At 43.6% G+C, this 17,811-nt stretch overlaps 1 protein-coding gene across 3 annotated transcripts in view; it reads right to left on the bottom strand.

The window, feature by feature from the left end:
• Positions 1-17,811, bottom strand: part of LOC136378398 (nuclear body protein SP140-like protein) — an 88,667-nt gene that overhangs the window by 36,042 nt on the left and 34,814 nt on the right. The window contains exons 11-14 of one of the 3 annotated variants that reach the window (XM_066345281.1): positions 15,228-15,311; positions 11,992-12,072; positions 4,730-4,852; positions 3,584-3,637 (exon numbers count right to left, since the gene is read on the bottom strand). In XM_066345281.1, the coding sequence (XP_066201378.1) occupies positions 3,584-3,637; positions 4,730-4,852; positions 11,992-12,072; positions 15,228-15,311 (342 nt within the window). The remainder of the gene's footprint in view (positions 1-3,583; positions 3,638-4,729; positions 4,853-11,991; positions 12,073-15,227; positions 15,312-17,811) is intronic. The other 2 variants (XM_066345282.1, XM_066345285.1) reach the window with 2 other exon arrangements.

Below are 17,811 nucleotides of genomic sequence, written 5' to 3'. Positions count from 1 at the left end.
GAGATGCAGTTATAGCCACTGGGAGGGTACACACAGATTTTGGGGGACAGTCGAGGAAGAGCAAAGATCCAGGCATCTGAGGAAGGAACACCATACACTTTAGGACGTCCGAGGGAGGAAGAAGCATTAATAATATCTGTCTCTCAGAACCGCCGTGAACCCTTCTTCCAGGCCCATGCGCGTGGTCCAGCTCTCCCACCGAGGAGATGCGGGGTTCTGCCGTTCTGTCTGGTGCAGAGGAAACAGGAACCGTTCCCGGCCTCTGCACCCCCAGGCAGAGCCCCTCTGAGCAGCAAGGACTAGACGCAGTGAATGGAAGTGGGAACGATCAGGCCACAGCCAGGGCTCACACGGGGGCACTCTTCATCTGGCCCTGGCTGGTGCCCAGCACATGAAGGGGCCTCACTGTAAATGCTTCTCTCCCAGGATCCCTGTGTATATGCCCTTGAGAGGATGCTTCTTAAGTGAAAGCCAGGTACTCACTGGCCTCGCTCACGGAAACGTGGTGAACGGCAGATTGGGAGTTGGGCCCAGGAGGCCCAGAGCACTTAGGGTTAAATGCTGCGAGAAACAAACCAGATGGACTCAGTCCCACCCGCACTGGTCCAAGTAATGAAGGGGCTGGCGGGAGTGGTGTCTTCATGGGGAAATTCACCGGAGTGCGCCGGGTGAAGTGGATTTGCTTGGGGCACTTCTTGGTGGACTTCCACGTGCCTCCGAGTATCTAATGTAGCCATCCAGGCCCCGAGGGCAGACGTTTCCTGACTGGTATAGAATAGAGAACGTCTCCCTCCTCAGAAATATCCCGGATAACAAGGTCTCCCTCCTCTGCTCAGAGGAGACTGCCTGAAGGTTTGAGCAGGCGTACTAGCATCCCCCTTCTAAGCGGGGGTTTCTGACAGCGGGGAACAGTTCCTGAAAGCTCATATTCCTCAGCCTGGCTAAGTCTTTTTGTGCCGCATTGACCCTACATTGGTGCTGGGGGACAAAGAAGTGATGCACCCGTATCATATCTCAGAAAAGCCACTTCTAGGGATGTATTCAAGGTCTATGAAGGCGTGAAGCCACGGAAAGCGTTTTACAAGAATGTTCATCGCAATGTCTTCACATTAGCCCCAAACTGGCACACTGATGGTGTCCATCAATAGGAGGACATGCGGTAGTGGCTAGGTTCATACAATGTGCATCCACTGCAATCAGAAGAAAGAAGCTATATTGGTACATTCAACAACATAGGTTAAAATAAAATAAAAAGAAATTGTGCTGAATGAAACACTGCACCACAACAGAATATGTTCTAAAAACCTTATTTATTTGTAATTGGCAAACAAGCCAAATTAAGGTATCATGAAAAAATAAGAGTAGTAATTGTGTTTGATGAGTGAGGGTTAAGGATATACTAGAACAGCGGTTCTCAACCTGTGGGTCGCGACCCCGGTGGGGTTGCCTAAAGCCATCGGAAAATACATAATGCATATCAGGTATTTACATTCCGAATCATAACTGTAGCAAAATTACAGTTATGAAGTAGCCACCAAAATTATTTTTTGGTTTGGGGTCACCGCAACATGAGGAACTGTATTGCGGGGTCACGGCATTAGAAAGGTTGAGAACCACTGGACTAGAAGAACATGAGGGCCCTTTCTGGGGTGATGGTCACTTTCTGCATCTTAATAGGATTTGAGTTATATAGGACAATGCATGTCAGGATGCATCAAATGCTATTCTCAACCTCTTTACAATTACATTTTGCTGTAAATTTTATCTCAAAAGAGAACTTTTTAAAAGGTAAGTTAGCAAAATATTAAATGTTTATATTGTCTTATACGTGATCTACTAATTTAAAGGAAAATGGAACAGTATAAATAGACTTTTTAGATAGATAATATCATTCTAAATGTGTTAATAAATGCATAGAAAAAAACTAAACATATATATCAAATTTATAAAGTTCATATATTTAAAAAAAAATTTAAACGTGAAGATATAAGCATTAAAAAATATAAGTTGCTATTTTAAAAGATGTAATCTAACCATACAAAGGTGAATATTCATTTGGGGGGGGGTATAAAAAATATTTGTTGTCATAGCTACTGTAATAAGTTATCATAAACTTTGTAGCTTAAAACAACACAAATTTATTATTTTACATATCTGAAGGTCAGTCATCTAACCCAAGTCTCACTGGGCTAAAATTTAGGTACCCACAGGACTGTTCTTTTCGGAGGCTGTAGGAAATAATCCGTTTTTGAAAATCTTCTCCGGCTTCCGTATTCTTGGCTCAGGGTCCCCTGCCTGCATGTGCAAAGCCAGCCTCACCGCATCACTCAGATCATTATTCCCTCTTTCACAGCAGGAGAGGTTTTCTGATTTTCAGGACCCATGTGCTAATCCAACTGGGACCATCCAGATAACCCAAGACAGCCTCCCCATTTCAATATCCTTATCACACCCTCCAAGTCCCTCTCACCATGTGAAGGAAGAAATGACAGGTTCCAGGGATTAAGCATGGATGTCTCTGTTTCTGTTGGTATAAAATTCTCAAGAACTTGACAGATCTCCCATGTATGTCACGGAGATGTACTCCATAGACAAGAGCCCCTCCACAAATTTTCCTACATAATTATATATCTATTGTTTTATCTACGCTGACATGGCTAAGGGGATCTGTAAGATATGCATTTAATCTCTTCAAAAAACTTTTTATGCGACTGAATTATTCTGATATTTTGCTACTTCTGAGGCATCAGCAAAAAGTTATTAAGCCACATTCTTGGTCCCTTCTACAGAACACAATTTCTTGACAGTGAATCTACTCATTTTATTAAATAATGTCATCTCAGCAGATGATTGTAAGTTGTATTGTGCGTTCACCACCCCAAGTCGCTTCTTTCTGTCACCATTTTTCTCCCCTTCACCCTCCTCTACTTACCCCCGCCCCTCCCCTCTCCTAATCTCCACGCACTGTTGTCTCACCTCTATGAGTTTTTCTTTGCCTAATCCCTTCACCTTTTTCATGCAGTCCTTCAACCCCCATTCCCTCTGACAGCTGTCAGCCTGTTCTTCACATCTATGAGTCTGTTTCTATTTTGTTTGTTGGTTTATTTTGTTCCTTAGGTGCCACATATAAGTAACATCATATGGTGCTTGTCTTTCTCTGACTGGATTATCTCTTAGCATAATACTTCCCAGGTCTATCCATGCTGTCATAAAAGATAAGGTTTCCTCCTTTTTCATGGCTGAGTAGTTTTCCATTGTCCAAATTCTACTTGTAACCCATATTCCTTGTTCCTCCCCTCCATCTTCACAGGCAGCAACATGCATGTTTCTGTGACTATCTTCCACATCTAGGAATAGCTCTTCACTCTAAAACTCATTAATTATACTGGTGGCGCCCAAATTTGCAAGGTAATCTCCCTTTTGCCATGGAAGAAAAAAAACATTACAAATTCCAGAGATCAGGATAGGAACATATTTGAGGGACTGTCATATTATCATCACATTCTTATAAAGAAGAATATAAAACTTCCATTTAAAAATTCACTTAAACATGAAAATCACATAAAATTTTATTCACTCTTACTTCTTTTCCTCTTGATCCTTCCCAAAGTAGAGCTGTTTCCAAGAGCCACATTATCTATAAAACAAGAAGTTGATATAAAGTAGAAATTGAGAACTAAAAGTTACCAATACTAGGATGATGCATACAATATAGAAGGCTTAAGTTTTTTTTTTTAAGCCATTTGGTTTATCATTTTTCTCTTCCTTTTAAAAAAACTAAATATCTTCTGAATGAGAAGTGGGAGTCCAGGATGAGTCCAGGGTCTTCCTTTATTTCTCAGTGGGGTTTTGAAAAACACTCTTAAATACCTCCATAGTTCAATTCACTGACAGATAAGAACAGGTGTCCTATCCTGTCTCAGTCTGATGAATTTCTGTGAGGATTAAATAATATCCTATGTGATAAAGTTTGTACGGAAACACTATATAAATTAGTGACATGCCAAAGACATCCATCAGAAAGATGTGCTGGGTTAAAAGCAGTTGATCTGAAGTCTCCCCTGCTGACAAGTGGCAGGATCAGCTGTCTTTGAGGTCTTTCTAAGGTTGTAAAAAAAGTGACACTATTGCCTGACCTGTGGTGGCGCAGTGGATAAAGCATTGACCTGGAAATGCTGAGGTCGCCAGTTCGAAACCCTGGGCTTGCCTGGTCAAGGCACATATGGGAGTTGATGCTTCCTGCTCCTCCCCCCTGTCTCTCTCTCTCCTCTCTCTCTCTCTCTCTCTCTCTCTCTCTCTCTCCTCTCTAAAAATGAATAAATAAAATTTAAAAAAAAATCACTAAGAGTATAAAAAAAAAAGGGACACTATTATCTACTAGAAGTACATCCTCCTTTTTTTTTCATATTCCATAGATATTTGGGTAGGACAAGGGTGGAAATCACTGTATGAATACAAAGTTACTTCTAATATACTAATGTAGTAAACTAGATACTGTCATATTAAGAGAGTCCTTCTACTACATCAACCACATATAACCAACAGGACCCATCCTGTTAACATGACAGGATAATGTTCTTGTGCCTCCCTGCTGTTCCCAAAAGGGTCGTGTTGAGAAAAATGCAAAGAACAGGAGATAGTGGGATGAACTGGACCACCTGTCACACTCTACTTGGGGTCTGTGGTACCTGTGGACCACCCTCACGCCGTGACCTTTGGACAGCCTCACCTGTTGTGTCACGTGCTCGACTGCTTTCAGTCACTGCTTCTAGACTTCCCGGCTCGTCTTCTGAGGAGCACATAACGTCGGAATACGCCTTATTTCCACCTGTTGGTACTGATAGTTCTGCTCCTGGAACAAAATTGTGATTTATAAAGAACTTTCCTTTACCCTAAGATCCTCTTGTATATCAGTTTTTTTACCCCCATTTTCTACGTTTTCCTCTGAAATCTTTCATCGATCTACCCTTTGTCTGACTCCGCCTTTAAATCTACCGTTTTCTCTCTTGTTATTTTCTCTTTATCAGAACACTGTTTCCATTCTTAGTATGTCTTTAAGTTCATGCTTACCTTGTTCATCACCGGAGAGTGGGCTAGGGGCAAACTCTCCAGATTCTCCCTCTCTGCTCGTTTGGGGAGCTTCTAGCTCACCAGATACTGAAGAGAAACAAGAAAGTTGCCGCCAGGGATGCTGAGACCGAGATTGGGAAGAGTTCCTGGTGCTCTCAAGCAGCACGCTGCTCTCCTGAGTCAGGATGAACTGCTTCCTCAGAAAAAATATGCCTGCTCAGTAATCACACCTGAGATCCTACAGAGAAGTGCGTTTCCAACTTCTGTACCTCGTTCTGCTTCCTCTGCTTTTATTTTTCTACTTTAGCCCTAAAATAAAATTAAAAGATTGCATTCTTCCAGGAAAAAAAAAATTAACTGTTGTTCTTAGAAAACTGTAAAAGTAAGTACGAGAACCACTTTTTAAATCATCCTAATTGGCCAGTGACTACTTACATCATCAACCACATTTAAAGCCAACTGATTAGTTGCAGCCTTATAGTTTTAAAAATCAGCCCTGTCCATATATGATAAACCATCAGCCAACATCATATTAAATGGCATAAAACTGAGGACTTTCCACCTTAAATCAGGAACAAGATAGGGTTGTCCACTCTCTCCACTCTTATTTAATGTGGTGCTAAAAGTTCTGGCCAGAGCAATCAGACAAGAGAAAGAAATAAAAGGCATCCATATCAGAAAAGAAGAAGTAAAGGTATCACTTTTTGCAGATGATATGATCCTATACATTGAAAACCCGAAAGACTCCACAAAAAGATTACTAGAAACAATAAACCAATACAGTAAGGTCGCAGGATACAAAATTAACATACAAAAGTCCATAGCCTTTCTCTATGCCAACAATGAAATATTAGAAAACGAACTCAAAAAAATAATCCCCTTCACGATTGCAACAAAAAATAAAATAAAATACCTAGGAATAAACATATCAAAGAATGTAAAGGACTTATATAATGAAAACTACAAAGCATTGTTAAGGGAAATCGAAAAGATACAATGAGATGGAAAAATATTCCTTGTTCTCAGATAGGAAGAATAAATATAATCAAAATGGCCATATTACCCAAAGCAATATACAAATTTAATGCAATTCCCATCAAAATTCCTATGACATTCTTTAAAGAAATGGAACAAAAAATCATCAGATTTATATGGAACTATAAAAAACCCCGATTAGCCAAAGCAATCCTAAGGAAAAAGAATGAAGCTGGGGGCATTACAATACCTGACTTCAAACTATATTATAGGGCCACGACAATCAAAACAGCATGGTATTGGCAGAAAAATAGACACTCAGACCAATGGAACAGAATAGAAAGTCCAGAAATAAAACCACATATATATAGTCAAATAATTTTTGATAAAGGGGCCAACAACACACAATGGAGAAAAGAAAGCCTCTTCAACAAATGGTGCTGGGAAAACTGGAAAGCCACATGCAAAAGAATGAAACTCGACTACAGCCTGTCCCCGTGTACTAAAATTAATTCAAAATGGATCAAAGACCTAAATATAAGACCTGAAACAATAAAGTACATAGAAGAAGACATAGGTACTAAACTCATGGACCTTGGTTTTAAAGAGCATTTTATGAATTTGACTCCAAAGGCAAGAGAAGTGAAGGCAAAGATAAATGAACGGGACTACATCAGACTAAAAAGTTTTTGCTCAGCAAGAGAAACTGACAACAAAATAAACAGACAGCCAACTAAATTGGAAATGATATTTTCAAACAACAGCTCAGATAAGGGCCTAATATCCAAAATTTACAAAAAACTTATAAAACTCAACAACAAACAAACAATGCAATAAAAAAATGGGAAGAGGACATGAACAGAAACTTCTCCCAGGAAGAAATACAGATGGCCAACAGATATATGAAGAGATGCTCATCTTCATTAGTTATTAGAGAAATGCAAATCAAAACTACAATGCGATACCACCTCACATCTGTTAGATTAGCTATTATCAACAAGACAGGTAATAACAAATGCTAGAGAGGCTGTGGAGAAAAAGGAACCCTCATTCACTGTTGGTGGGAATGTAAAGTAGTACAACCATTATGGAAGAAAGTATGGTGGTTCCTCAAAAAACTGAAAATAGAACTACCTTATGACCCAGCAATCCCTCTACTGGGTACATACCCTCAAAACTCAGAAACATTGATACGTAAAGACACATGTAGCCCCATGTTCATTGCAGCATTGTTCACAGTGGCCAAGACATGGAAACAACCAAAAAGCCCTTCAATAGAAGACTGGATAAAGAAGATGTGGCACATACACACTATGGAATACTACTCAGCCTTAAGAAATGATGACATCGGATCATGTACAACAAAATGGTGGGATCTTGATAACATTATACGGAGTAAAATTAGTAAATCAGAAAAAACCAAGAACTACATGATTCCATACATTGGTGGGACATAAAAACGAGACTAAGAGACATGGACAAGAGTGTGGTGGTTACCGGGGATGGGGGGGTCAGGGGGAGGGGGGCACAAGAGGGAAGGAGGAGAGGGGGAGGGGGAGGGGGCACAAAGAAAACTAGATAAAAGGTGACGGAGGACAATCTGACTTTGGGTGATGGGTATGCAACATAAGTGAATGACAAGATAATCTGGACATGTTTTCTTTGAATATATGTACCCTGATTTATTGATGTCACCCCATTAACATTAATAAAAATTTATAAAAAAATAAAATAAAATAAAAATAAAAATCAGCCTTTTGGCAACAACCACACTCCAGAAAGCCCAAGTCTAGGGCTAAATGCTAGTCTATTTATAATCATTCCTGTTTCTGAGAGTCTGCAATCCCTGAACTACATGCTTGCTAAAACTCGATATTAAAACAATAGTTTCCATTTTTAAAGATACAGTGTTCAATAAGTATACTGCCTCCTCCTACTGTGTGCCTTGTTAAGCAAGATATAAATTCTTTTTATTTTTTTCCATTGATTGAAAGAGACAGAGGAAGAGGTGAAGGAGAGAGACAGAGAAGCATCTCACATTCCACTTAGCTGTGTAGTCATTGATTGCTTCTAATATGTGCCCTGACCAGGGATGAAACCCATGACCTCAGGGCACTGGGATGACACTTGATCCACATAGCTAAGTGTCATGACCAATAAATATTTCTTTTAGCTTCAAATATTGTGTGATAGACAAGTGCTTCAAAATGGGGTTCCCACCAAGATCATCTGGAAGAATTCTGCTTAGAAAGGTCCTTTGGGGCCCTTGGACCAACTGCTATAAATCCTCAGTCTCAACAACTACTTGAGTTCTGACATGTTTCATGAGCTCTTAATCCTGAATCTATCTTATTATTTATAGGTGTGGCCCCTTTTCCTCTACAACCTTTCCAAAACTTGTCATTGCCTTTCTTTGCTGGTAGGAATGTAAACTGGTACAACTATTATGGAAGACAATATGGCAGTTCCTCAAAAAATTAAGAATAGAGCTACCATATGACCCAGCAATCCCCCTACTGGGTATCCAACAGAAAAAATAAAAAACACTGGTATGCAAAGACACATGCACGGTGGCCAAGACATGGAAACAACCAAAATGTCCCTCAGTAGAGGATTGGATAAAGAAGATGTGGTACATATATACAATGGAATACTACTCAGCCATAAAAAATGATGATATATTGGCATTTACAACAACATGGATGGAACTTGAGAACGTTATGCTAAATGAAATAAGTAAATCAGCAAAAGCTTAGAACTATATGATTTCACACATAGGGGAGATATAAAACTGAGATCCATGGACGTAGACAAAAGTGAAGTGGTTCCCAGAGGAAGGGCGTGGGCGGGAGGGGAGTTAAAAAAGGGTAAATACAGGGTGATGGTAAGTGATCTGACTTTGGGTGATGGCACACAACACAATCAACAGTTCCAGTGCTATAGAGATGTTTACCTGAAACCTATATGTCCTTATAGACCAACGTCACCACATTAAATTTAATTTCTAAAAAAAAGAAAAAGAAAAGAAGAAGCCAGACATGGGGCTAAGCTTTTATATCATTATGTTCTTAAATTCTCACATCTTCTTAAGGCAGGCAATAGTGTGCCCATTTTACAGATAAAGAAACTGAGGCTCACAGAGATCGAATAATTTGAGATCACATCAAAGCTTGGATTCAGTCTGACTCCAAAAATCTGCATCCTTTCCAGATGCTGTGATAGAATGATTTGATTTCTGTTTTTAACCCAGTGGCTTATTTGTTGAACACATAAATGGAATAAACAATCAGTTCTTTAAAAGAATTTAAAATAAATGCGTGTGTGTGTGCAATTAGGTACAAAATAATTAGACATCGGGTTTGGAGGTGTAGCATTTAGCAAATATTCTGTCAATGTGCTTCTTTTCCCACTACTTTATTTCCCTCCCTCCCTCCCTCCTTCCCTCCTTCCTTCCCTCTCTCGTCTATTATAAAAAGTCTTATCTCACGTATGCTTGTTCTGATTTTCCTGTACATCGTGACTGTTAGGAGAAAGTGATCCTTACGTACCAGTGTGTTTGAGTTTGGGGAGTCTATACCCAGTATAGGAATTGCTGGGTCATATGGTAGTTCTATTTTTAATTTTTTGAGGAACCACCATACTTTCTTCCATAATGGTTGTACTACTTTACATTCCCACCAACAGTAAAGACACATGCAGCCCCATGTTCACTGCAGCACTGTTCACAGTGGCCAAGACATGGAAACAGCCAAAAAGCCCTTCAATAGATGACTGGATAAAGAAGATGTGGTACATATATACTATAGAATACTACTCAGCCACAAGAAATGATGACATCGGATCATTTACAACAACATGGATGGACCTTGATAACATTATACTGAGTGAAATAAGTAAAACAGAAAAAACTAAGAACTATATGATTCCATACATAGGTGGGACATAAGAATGAGACTCAGGGACATGGACAAGAGTGTGGTGGTTATAGGGGTGGGGGGAGAGAGGGTGGTGGTGGGGGGAGGGGAGAGGCACAAAGAAAACCAGATAGAAGGTGACGGAAGACAATTTGACTTTGGGTGATGGGTATGCAACATAATCAAATGTCAAAATAACCTGGAGATGTTTTCTCTAAACCTATGTACCTTGATTGATCAATGTCGCCCCATTAAAATTAAAAAAACAAAAAGAAGAAAGTGACCCAAAACAAATGGTTAAAAGCATAGACCTCATAAGTCCCCTGTCCAAGCCAGCCCCAAAGACTAATTAATGACTGTGGGTCCATTAGACAGTAGCCAATTTGTGCAAAGATATTTGGTCATACTTTGTCTTAAATCCCTCACCAAAAACTTTGTGAATACACTTAATATCCTTTCAAATTGTTAAGAAAATTATTCTGTTTAGCACATAATCTGAAGTCAACTATTACCATGTTGATCATATTCTCCTTTATCATCTTTGTTTGGGGGATAGACCAAACATTGGTCTATTGTGAAAAGACTACATTCACAAGCAGGACACCATTCACATGTCTGAGTGAATATTGTGGCCTCCTTGCTGTTTATCATGAGCTTGTCTGTGCCAAAGCAACAGTCTCCCACCGACACAACTCCACTTCCTCTCTGTACTCTCACTGTGACTCTAACCTGCACCTATCTTAATAAATGACAAAACTTCACAGGTGACGACTTCGAGTTTCAATGGGGAACTTGAAACAATGCTTTTGATAGTATTTCCATTAAAAAAAAGAAAGAGAGAAAATGAAATGGCTGAAAGTTCCTATGTCCAGACCAGTAACAGTTACTTTCAGACAATCGTCTAACAAACATGTTGTTTCTTTCTGTTTTAAAAAACCCTATATATTTAACCAGCAGGGTTCTATTCTACAAATGAACCTAACAGATTAAATATCCCCAAAAAGGACTAACTTTAAAATTCCTGGGAAGCACTTTCACATGTGATCAATTTACAGTAAATGTGCACATCAGTACACTGTCCTATGTAGAATTCAAGATCTACAGGCAATAAAAACAAAACAAAAACAAACAAACAAAAAAACTAGGCAGGAAAGCCCACGCTGTGATAACCAGGAAGACTAAGGCAGTGCTAGTATCTCCTAGAGCAGGGGTCCCCAAACTTTTTACACAGGGGGCCAGTTCACTGTCCCTCAGACCGTTGGAGGGCCGGATTATAAAAAAAACTATGAACAAATCCCTATGCACACTACACATATCTTATTTTAAAGTAAAAAAACAAAACGGGAACAAATACAATATTTAAAATAAAGAACAAGTAAATTTAAATCAACAAACTGACCAGTATTTCAATGGGAACTATGCTCCTCTCACTGACCACCAATGAAAGAGGTGCCTCTTCTGGAAGTGCGGTGGGGACCGGATAAATGGCCTCAGGGGGCCGCATGCAGCCCGCGGGCTGTAGTTTGGGGACCCCTGTCCTAGAGGGACTGTCCCTGCCCTCAAACCCTCCTGCTTCTGCGTTCACCTGACCCGGAGGTTAACATGGCTGCTGTCACTATCCCCAGAGGCTGAGAACAGTCGCCTGTCTCACTCCCTTCCCTTGTATGTAATGCTCTCAATATTCTTGATCCTTTCTACTCAGCACTACACGGTGCTTCTGCTTGGGTATGTGAAGAGGAGCAGGGTAGGAGAGAGGAGAAAGGGGGAGATTTTTCTCCCTGTAGACATTTAAACAAAGATTCAATTTGCTAAATGAGAATTATATAGAGAATAAATGTGGGCAAGGTTAAAATCACAACATTGAGTCTTTAGTGTAAATAAGTTTCAAGAACATAAAAGACGCTACCCTTCCTTGGTATTTATCTACTACAGAATGAAGAGGGGACATACCTATTCTAACCCTGCTGTTCGGCTCTGGATTCAGGCTCCTGACACCCTGCCGCCCAGGGCCGGCACCAGCCCCTTTCCTTACCTGGCTCACTTCTTGAGGGGGAGCTCAGGGCTTCCTGGAGCTCTTCTCTGTCATAGGGCTCCCAATAGGCACTGCTGTCCTCTGCAGGAAGGATTGAAATCCCTTAGAGGTCTCAGGATACAACCAGGGGGGGGATCGTGGAGAGACAACTCATAGTGAAAACGTGAGAAACTCAAGCATCCCCGAGGTGGGACTGTCCCTGTCCCAGACCATCCTGGACCACCCTCTGCATTCACCTGGCCTGCAGGTTGACTCACTTCCGTCCCTGTCACCAGAGGCTGAGCCCCAGGCGCCATCTTCTTCCCTCCCGTACGCCTAATCCTCTCTCTACTCCCCTCCCCTCCCCAGGGCCCTTGCACGTGCTTTCTGCCTGTGTCCTGTTGCCCGCTGCCAGTGGCCCCAGATGCGTCTCCTGTTGATGTGTTTCTCTTTCCTCTGCTGCTGTCTCTTTTCTTTTTTTTTCTTGAGCTCCCGACACTGGTCTTTACTGACTTCCCCCATCTCGCTGATCTGTCACTCCCTTTAAGGAATGGCATCCTTGACATAGTACACTATAACCAGAATTGGGCGTGGGACAAGGAGCAGAGCAGGCCAACACAACACACCGGACACAAGGCAAAGTTGCTCAGTAGCGCACAAATACAAGAAAGGTCAGAGCATAGCAGTCACTGAGAAGATCTGCCCACTCTTTGGAGACGGGACGGTCGGAATAGGTTGGATCAGGGGTCCCCAAACTTTTTACACAGGGGGCCAGTTCACTGTCCCTCAGACCGTTGGAGGGCCGGACTATAAAAAAAAATCTATGAACAAATCCCTATGCACACTGCACATATCTTATTTTAAAGTAAAAAAGCAAAACGGGAACAAATACAATATTTAAAATAAAGAACAAGTAAATTTAAATCAACAAACTGACCAGTATTTCAATGGGAACTATGGGCCTGCTTTTGGCTCATGAGATGGTCAATGTCCGGTTCCATATTTGTCACTGCTAGCCGTAACAAGTGACATGACGTGCTTCTGAAGCCGTGACGCGTGCATCCCGTGTCACTGGAAGTAGTACTGTATGTGAGTGACGCCGTGCTTTGCGGCGCCGCCACATACAATACTCCAGGAGCACAGGATGCATCTCACTGACCACCAATGAAAGAGGTGCCCCTTCCGGAAGTGCAGCGGGGGCCGGATAAATGGCCTCAGGGGGCCGCATGTGGCCCACGGGCTGTAATTTGGGGACCCCTGGGTTGGAGTCTCATGGTGAACAGAAGGCAAGGAAACACCCGATCTAACCCAAGAGCAACAAAGGACACTAGGTTTGCGTGGGAAAATAGTATGAGCTGAGCTACATGTTGCGAATAACAATCTTGCCGAAATGAAGAAAATGGGTGGGATGAAAACAAGAGGAAAGGGGGCGTCCATGTTCCCCTAACTGAAGATGCCAAGCCTGGAGACAGAGGACTTCCTGTTTCACAACAGGAAATGTTGGTTTCAACCTGACAAGTATCACTTCCTGAAAGACATACAGGTGGACAAGGTCTCGGGATAAATGCCATCAGTTCACAGATGGATGACCCTGGGAGACAGGTCTGCCTATCGGACATGCACTTCAGACTCATCCTGGTACTCAGAGTCGCTGCAGGTATCGGGGAGCAGAGCGTTACTCTGGGCACCGTATGCGTATCACTCTCTACCTGGGGGACTTTAACCTGAGAACTCACCTCTGAGATGCTCCCTTTTCCTGGGAGATGCTTCTGCTTAGTGACTTGTTCTTGAGCCCAACTTCTCTCCTCTCCTCCTTCTATAGCAGTGGTCAGTCTTTACTGATTGTACAACTACTCTGACAGAACTCTTTCTCTCCGTAGTTTCCTTTGTGCCTCCTTCCATGCTTTGTTTTGTTTTGTTTTTTGGTATCCATTCTCCTTTCCATATAAGTGGTACCTTGACACACAAGTTTAATTCGTTTCACGGCCAAGCTCTGACTCAATTTGCTGGTGTGTCAAATCAAATTTCCCCGTTTAAATTAATGAGAATGCAATTAATTCATTCCAGCCCCAAAAAAACACACAAATTTTGTTTTAAATGCCTTTAAATAAGAAAGATGTACTGTATAAATAACAAATACATATACATATGTATTTGTATATACATATAGGCATAGGTTTTCATTTCCTGTGCTATCGCTTAGAATAACTTACTCTCTACGCACTTAACACAACATTTAACTACAAAATTTAACTTACACGCTACGTATGATATGTAACTTTATTGCTAAACTTAATTGCTATATTTTTACTTTGCTTAATCATCATTTTCTTCACTGACTTTTGGCTTTTTCGCCACATATTCCTCGCTTTCACTTGGAGGCCATTTGGACAAAACCCTTTCCACGGAAGTTTGTTTCTTCCTCCCTCTCAGAACGTTCGGCAGGCCATCCAGTGGAGGGTGGCGGAAGCTCCTGATTCAAATATCCGCTCGTGACTTAAAGCAAAAAATCCCGCGAGTGACTGCTCGTCTCTCAAATTGCTCGTGATTTGAAGTGCTCATGTGTCAAGGCACCACTGTAGTTTCTCTGATTTTTATCTCTGCATCTCATTTCTTATCGAGGCTATCCCCTTTCTACTCTGCCTCTCACTTTCTTCTTTTCTGTCTGCTTCTCTGAGTTTTCACCTTCTTGACACCTGTAAAATTTTCCACTATTTTACGTACTTTTATCTCATCCTCACAGATCCCTCCTCCCAAACTGACAGATATTCTTCCATTTCACATGGGCCACAGTGCCAGAGAGCCTTCCTTAAACAGCTGTATCCTAACAGCCCTGCACAGGACCTTTCTGAATTCCAAGCCTAGCAATTATTCACAAAACTTAGTTCCCTGTTCCTGGTACTTCCAGAAGGCTGAAAACGATCTCCTCGCCTGATCTGCCAGAACTTGTGGAAAGCTGGCTGGATTTTTGTGCATTTAATAAAATCACCCAGGCACATCTGCCTAGGTGCCCCCGCTGCCTTTGGCATATTCTGTCTCCCGCCACTCTCCGTACAGGGAGGGACCCCCTGTCCTCCCAGGAGCCGAGCTCACCGTTATTCTTTGTCCCTCTCATAGTCTGGGAAAAACAAAGCAATCCCACCCGTGTGCGCGAATGTGAGGAAGAGAATGGGAAGATGGGAAACCAGAGAGATTGTTCCCCTGCTGACCAGAAAACAAACATGGGTTGAGGAAGATGGGATTCAAATCATAATTACCTTCTTCCTCAGCAGGTAGTAGGCTGAGCACTTTCTCTATAACTCTTTCGTTAGTCATTTCTGGAGCCTTGAAGTCACAGGTCACTGCAGAGAAACAAGAAAACGATGGACCGCGGTGGTGCTCAGAAACGGACCTCTGCGCGTCTGCGCCAGCCACGTGGGGAGGGGTGAGCCTGCGCCAGCCACGTGGGAGGGGTGAGCCTGCACCAGCCACGTGGGGAGGGGTGAGCCTGCGCCAGCCACGTGGGAGGGGTGAGCCTGCACCAGCCACGTGGGGAGGGGTGAGCCTGCGCCAGCCACGTGGGGAGGGGTGAGCCTGCGCCAGCCACGTGGGAGGGGTGAGCCTGCGCCAGCCACGTGGGAGGGGTGAGCCTGCGCCAGCCACGTGGGAGGGGTGTTCCTGCCCCACACACTGCTCCTGAGGCCCGTGCCACGTGTCCTGCTTCTCTGCCATCTTGTGGCCGCTCCTTCTCCTCCTCTCGGCTTCTCCGCGTCCTTCCTACCGTCCTGTGTCCAGGCATTTCTGAGTCCTCGCTGTGCTTCGCTTGGATGGTCAAGTTCTTCTCCTCATCCCCCCCACCCTTTTTTTCTTAATCTAGTTTTTGGCTTTTGTTCTTTTCAGGGATAATGTACCATTTCTCCAGTTGTGCTTCCCATCACTCCGATTCTAGATGGCTCCTAGCCCTGGTGATCGGGGCGCTCCTGCACTCTTGCCTGGTTTCCCTCCCCTCCCCATCAACGCTATCCCCATCCCCTTACTTAATTTTAAGGTCTGCCAGTGGAGTCTGGCGCACTTCATGGGAATCTGTAGAATGTCTCGACTTCTGGCTTCTCTTCTGACCGCGTGACCCTACCCTGACCACTGGCGGGTTTCTCTACACTGTCACCTTCAGTGACACACCCAGGACTCTAAAAGAGTGTCACTCTTCCTTTTCCACTTTGCCCTTGAAAACTGACCTGCATGCCTTTCTGGGCTTTACTTCCTCCTTTATAAAAGTGTCAAACAGTCTGCGTGTCTGTGTCTCAGGTTTTTGTGCAGGTCCCAGGTCAGGCACAAGCTCTGATGGAGACTATAGAAATCTTGCCTCTGTAGATGAAAAACTGGGCTCCATGCTGAACCTGACAAGCTTGGGGGGAGGGGAGGTCTGCAGGGTGGCCTTGCTCACTCAGACCTAAAGTGACCACACAGGACGGTCTGAAATGAAAACCTTCCAACTAAAAGCAGTTCATGGCGGGCAATCATGTCCTCAGGAGGTATCTTTTTTTTTTTGTATTTTTCTGAAGCTGGAAACCGGAAGAGACAGTCAGACAGACTCCCGCATACGCCCCACCGGGACCCACCCGGCACGCCCACCAGGGGCGACGCTCTGCCCACCAGGGGCGACGCTCTGCCCACCAGGGGGCGATGCTCTGCCCCTCCGGGGCGTCGCTCTGCTGCGACCAGAGCCACTCTAGCGCCTGGGGCAGAGGCCAAGGAGCCATCCCCAGCGCCCGGGCCATCTTTGCTCCAATGGAGCCTTGGCTGCGGGAGGGGAAGAGAGAGACAGAGAGGAAGGAGGCGGGGGGGGGGGGGGGGGGGGGGGGGGGGTGGGGGGGTGGAGAAGCAAATGGGCGCTTCTCCTATGTGTCCTGGCCGGGAATCAAACCCGGGTCCCCCGCACGCCAGGCCAACGCTCTACCGCTGAGCCAACCGGCCAGGGCCAGGAGGTATTTTTCTTTAACGAAGGTCAGTGCTTACCTTAATCAAACCTTGTCTGTTGTCTTTTGCATCTATAATATTGTACCTGATAACAGAGCTTTGAAATGGAAGAGGAATCTCCTTTGCCTGCCCCCTCAAGGAACAACCACCCCACAAACCCTCTCACCGGTGTTACCATGTGAATTGTTAACTGTGAAATACCTTACACCTGCTTATATGGAAGAGGTCTGTGTCTATACATTTTCCTTTTAAACCAATCCCAGAGATTCCCCCTCTTGGCTTTCTCCCGCCTCCCTAATCTATCACCAATAGATTTCATGTAACACCTTTATGTCTTCTGTTTTCATCCTGGCGTATAAAAATGTTCTTTCTCAGTTTCACCCTTCCAGAGTCTCTGCTGCTTCTGCCTCCGCCTCTGTATCCTGCTGGTGGAATCTCTCGGTTCTTCTCTTGGTACCGACTTGTTTTTTTACCCATGTCTGTTCCCACCTCCTTCTCTTCCCTCTTGCTTCCCTGCTGCCTTATGTCTCTCCTCGTCTCTCATCCTGTGGCTTTCCAGAACTAGCATTCAGAAAAGGCATCCCTGAGAGAGAATGTCATTGCCACGTAAGTCCACCAAATTAGTGAGCAGGATGGAGAGCCCAGTGGACTGAGAAAACTGTCCCTGGCATGGAGCTCAGTGTTCAGATGAGAAACAGTCGTCAAAAAATCAAGATGGGCCCTGGCCGGTTGGCTCAGTGGTAGAGCGTCGGCCTGGCGTGCAGAAGTCCTGGGTTCGATTCCTGGCCAGGGCACACAGGAGAAGCGCCCATCTGCTTCACCCCTCCCCCTCTCCTTCCTCTCTGTCTCTCTCTTCCCCTCCAGCAGCCCAGGCTCTACTGGAGC

Source organism: Saccopteryx leptura, chromosome 7 (assembly GCF_036850995.1).
Source record: "Saccopteryx leptura isolate mSacLep1 chromosome 7, mSacLep1_pri_phased_curated, whole genome shotgun sequence".
Classification (NCBI taxonomy): domain Eukaryota; kingdom Metazoa; phylum Chordata; class Mammalia; order Chiroptera; family Emballonuridae; genus Saccopteryx; species Saccopteryx leptura.
Note: the sequence above shows the minus strand (reverse complement) of the source record. Positions and strands in the feature narration are given on the sequence as shown.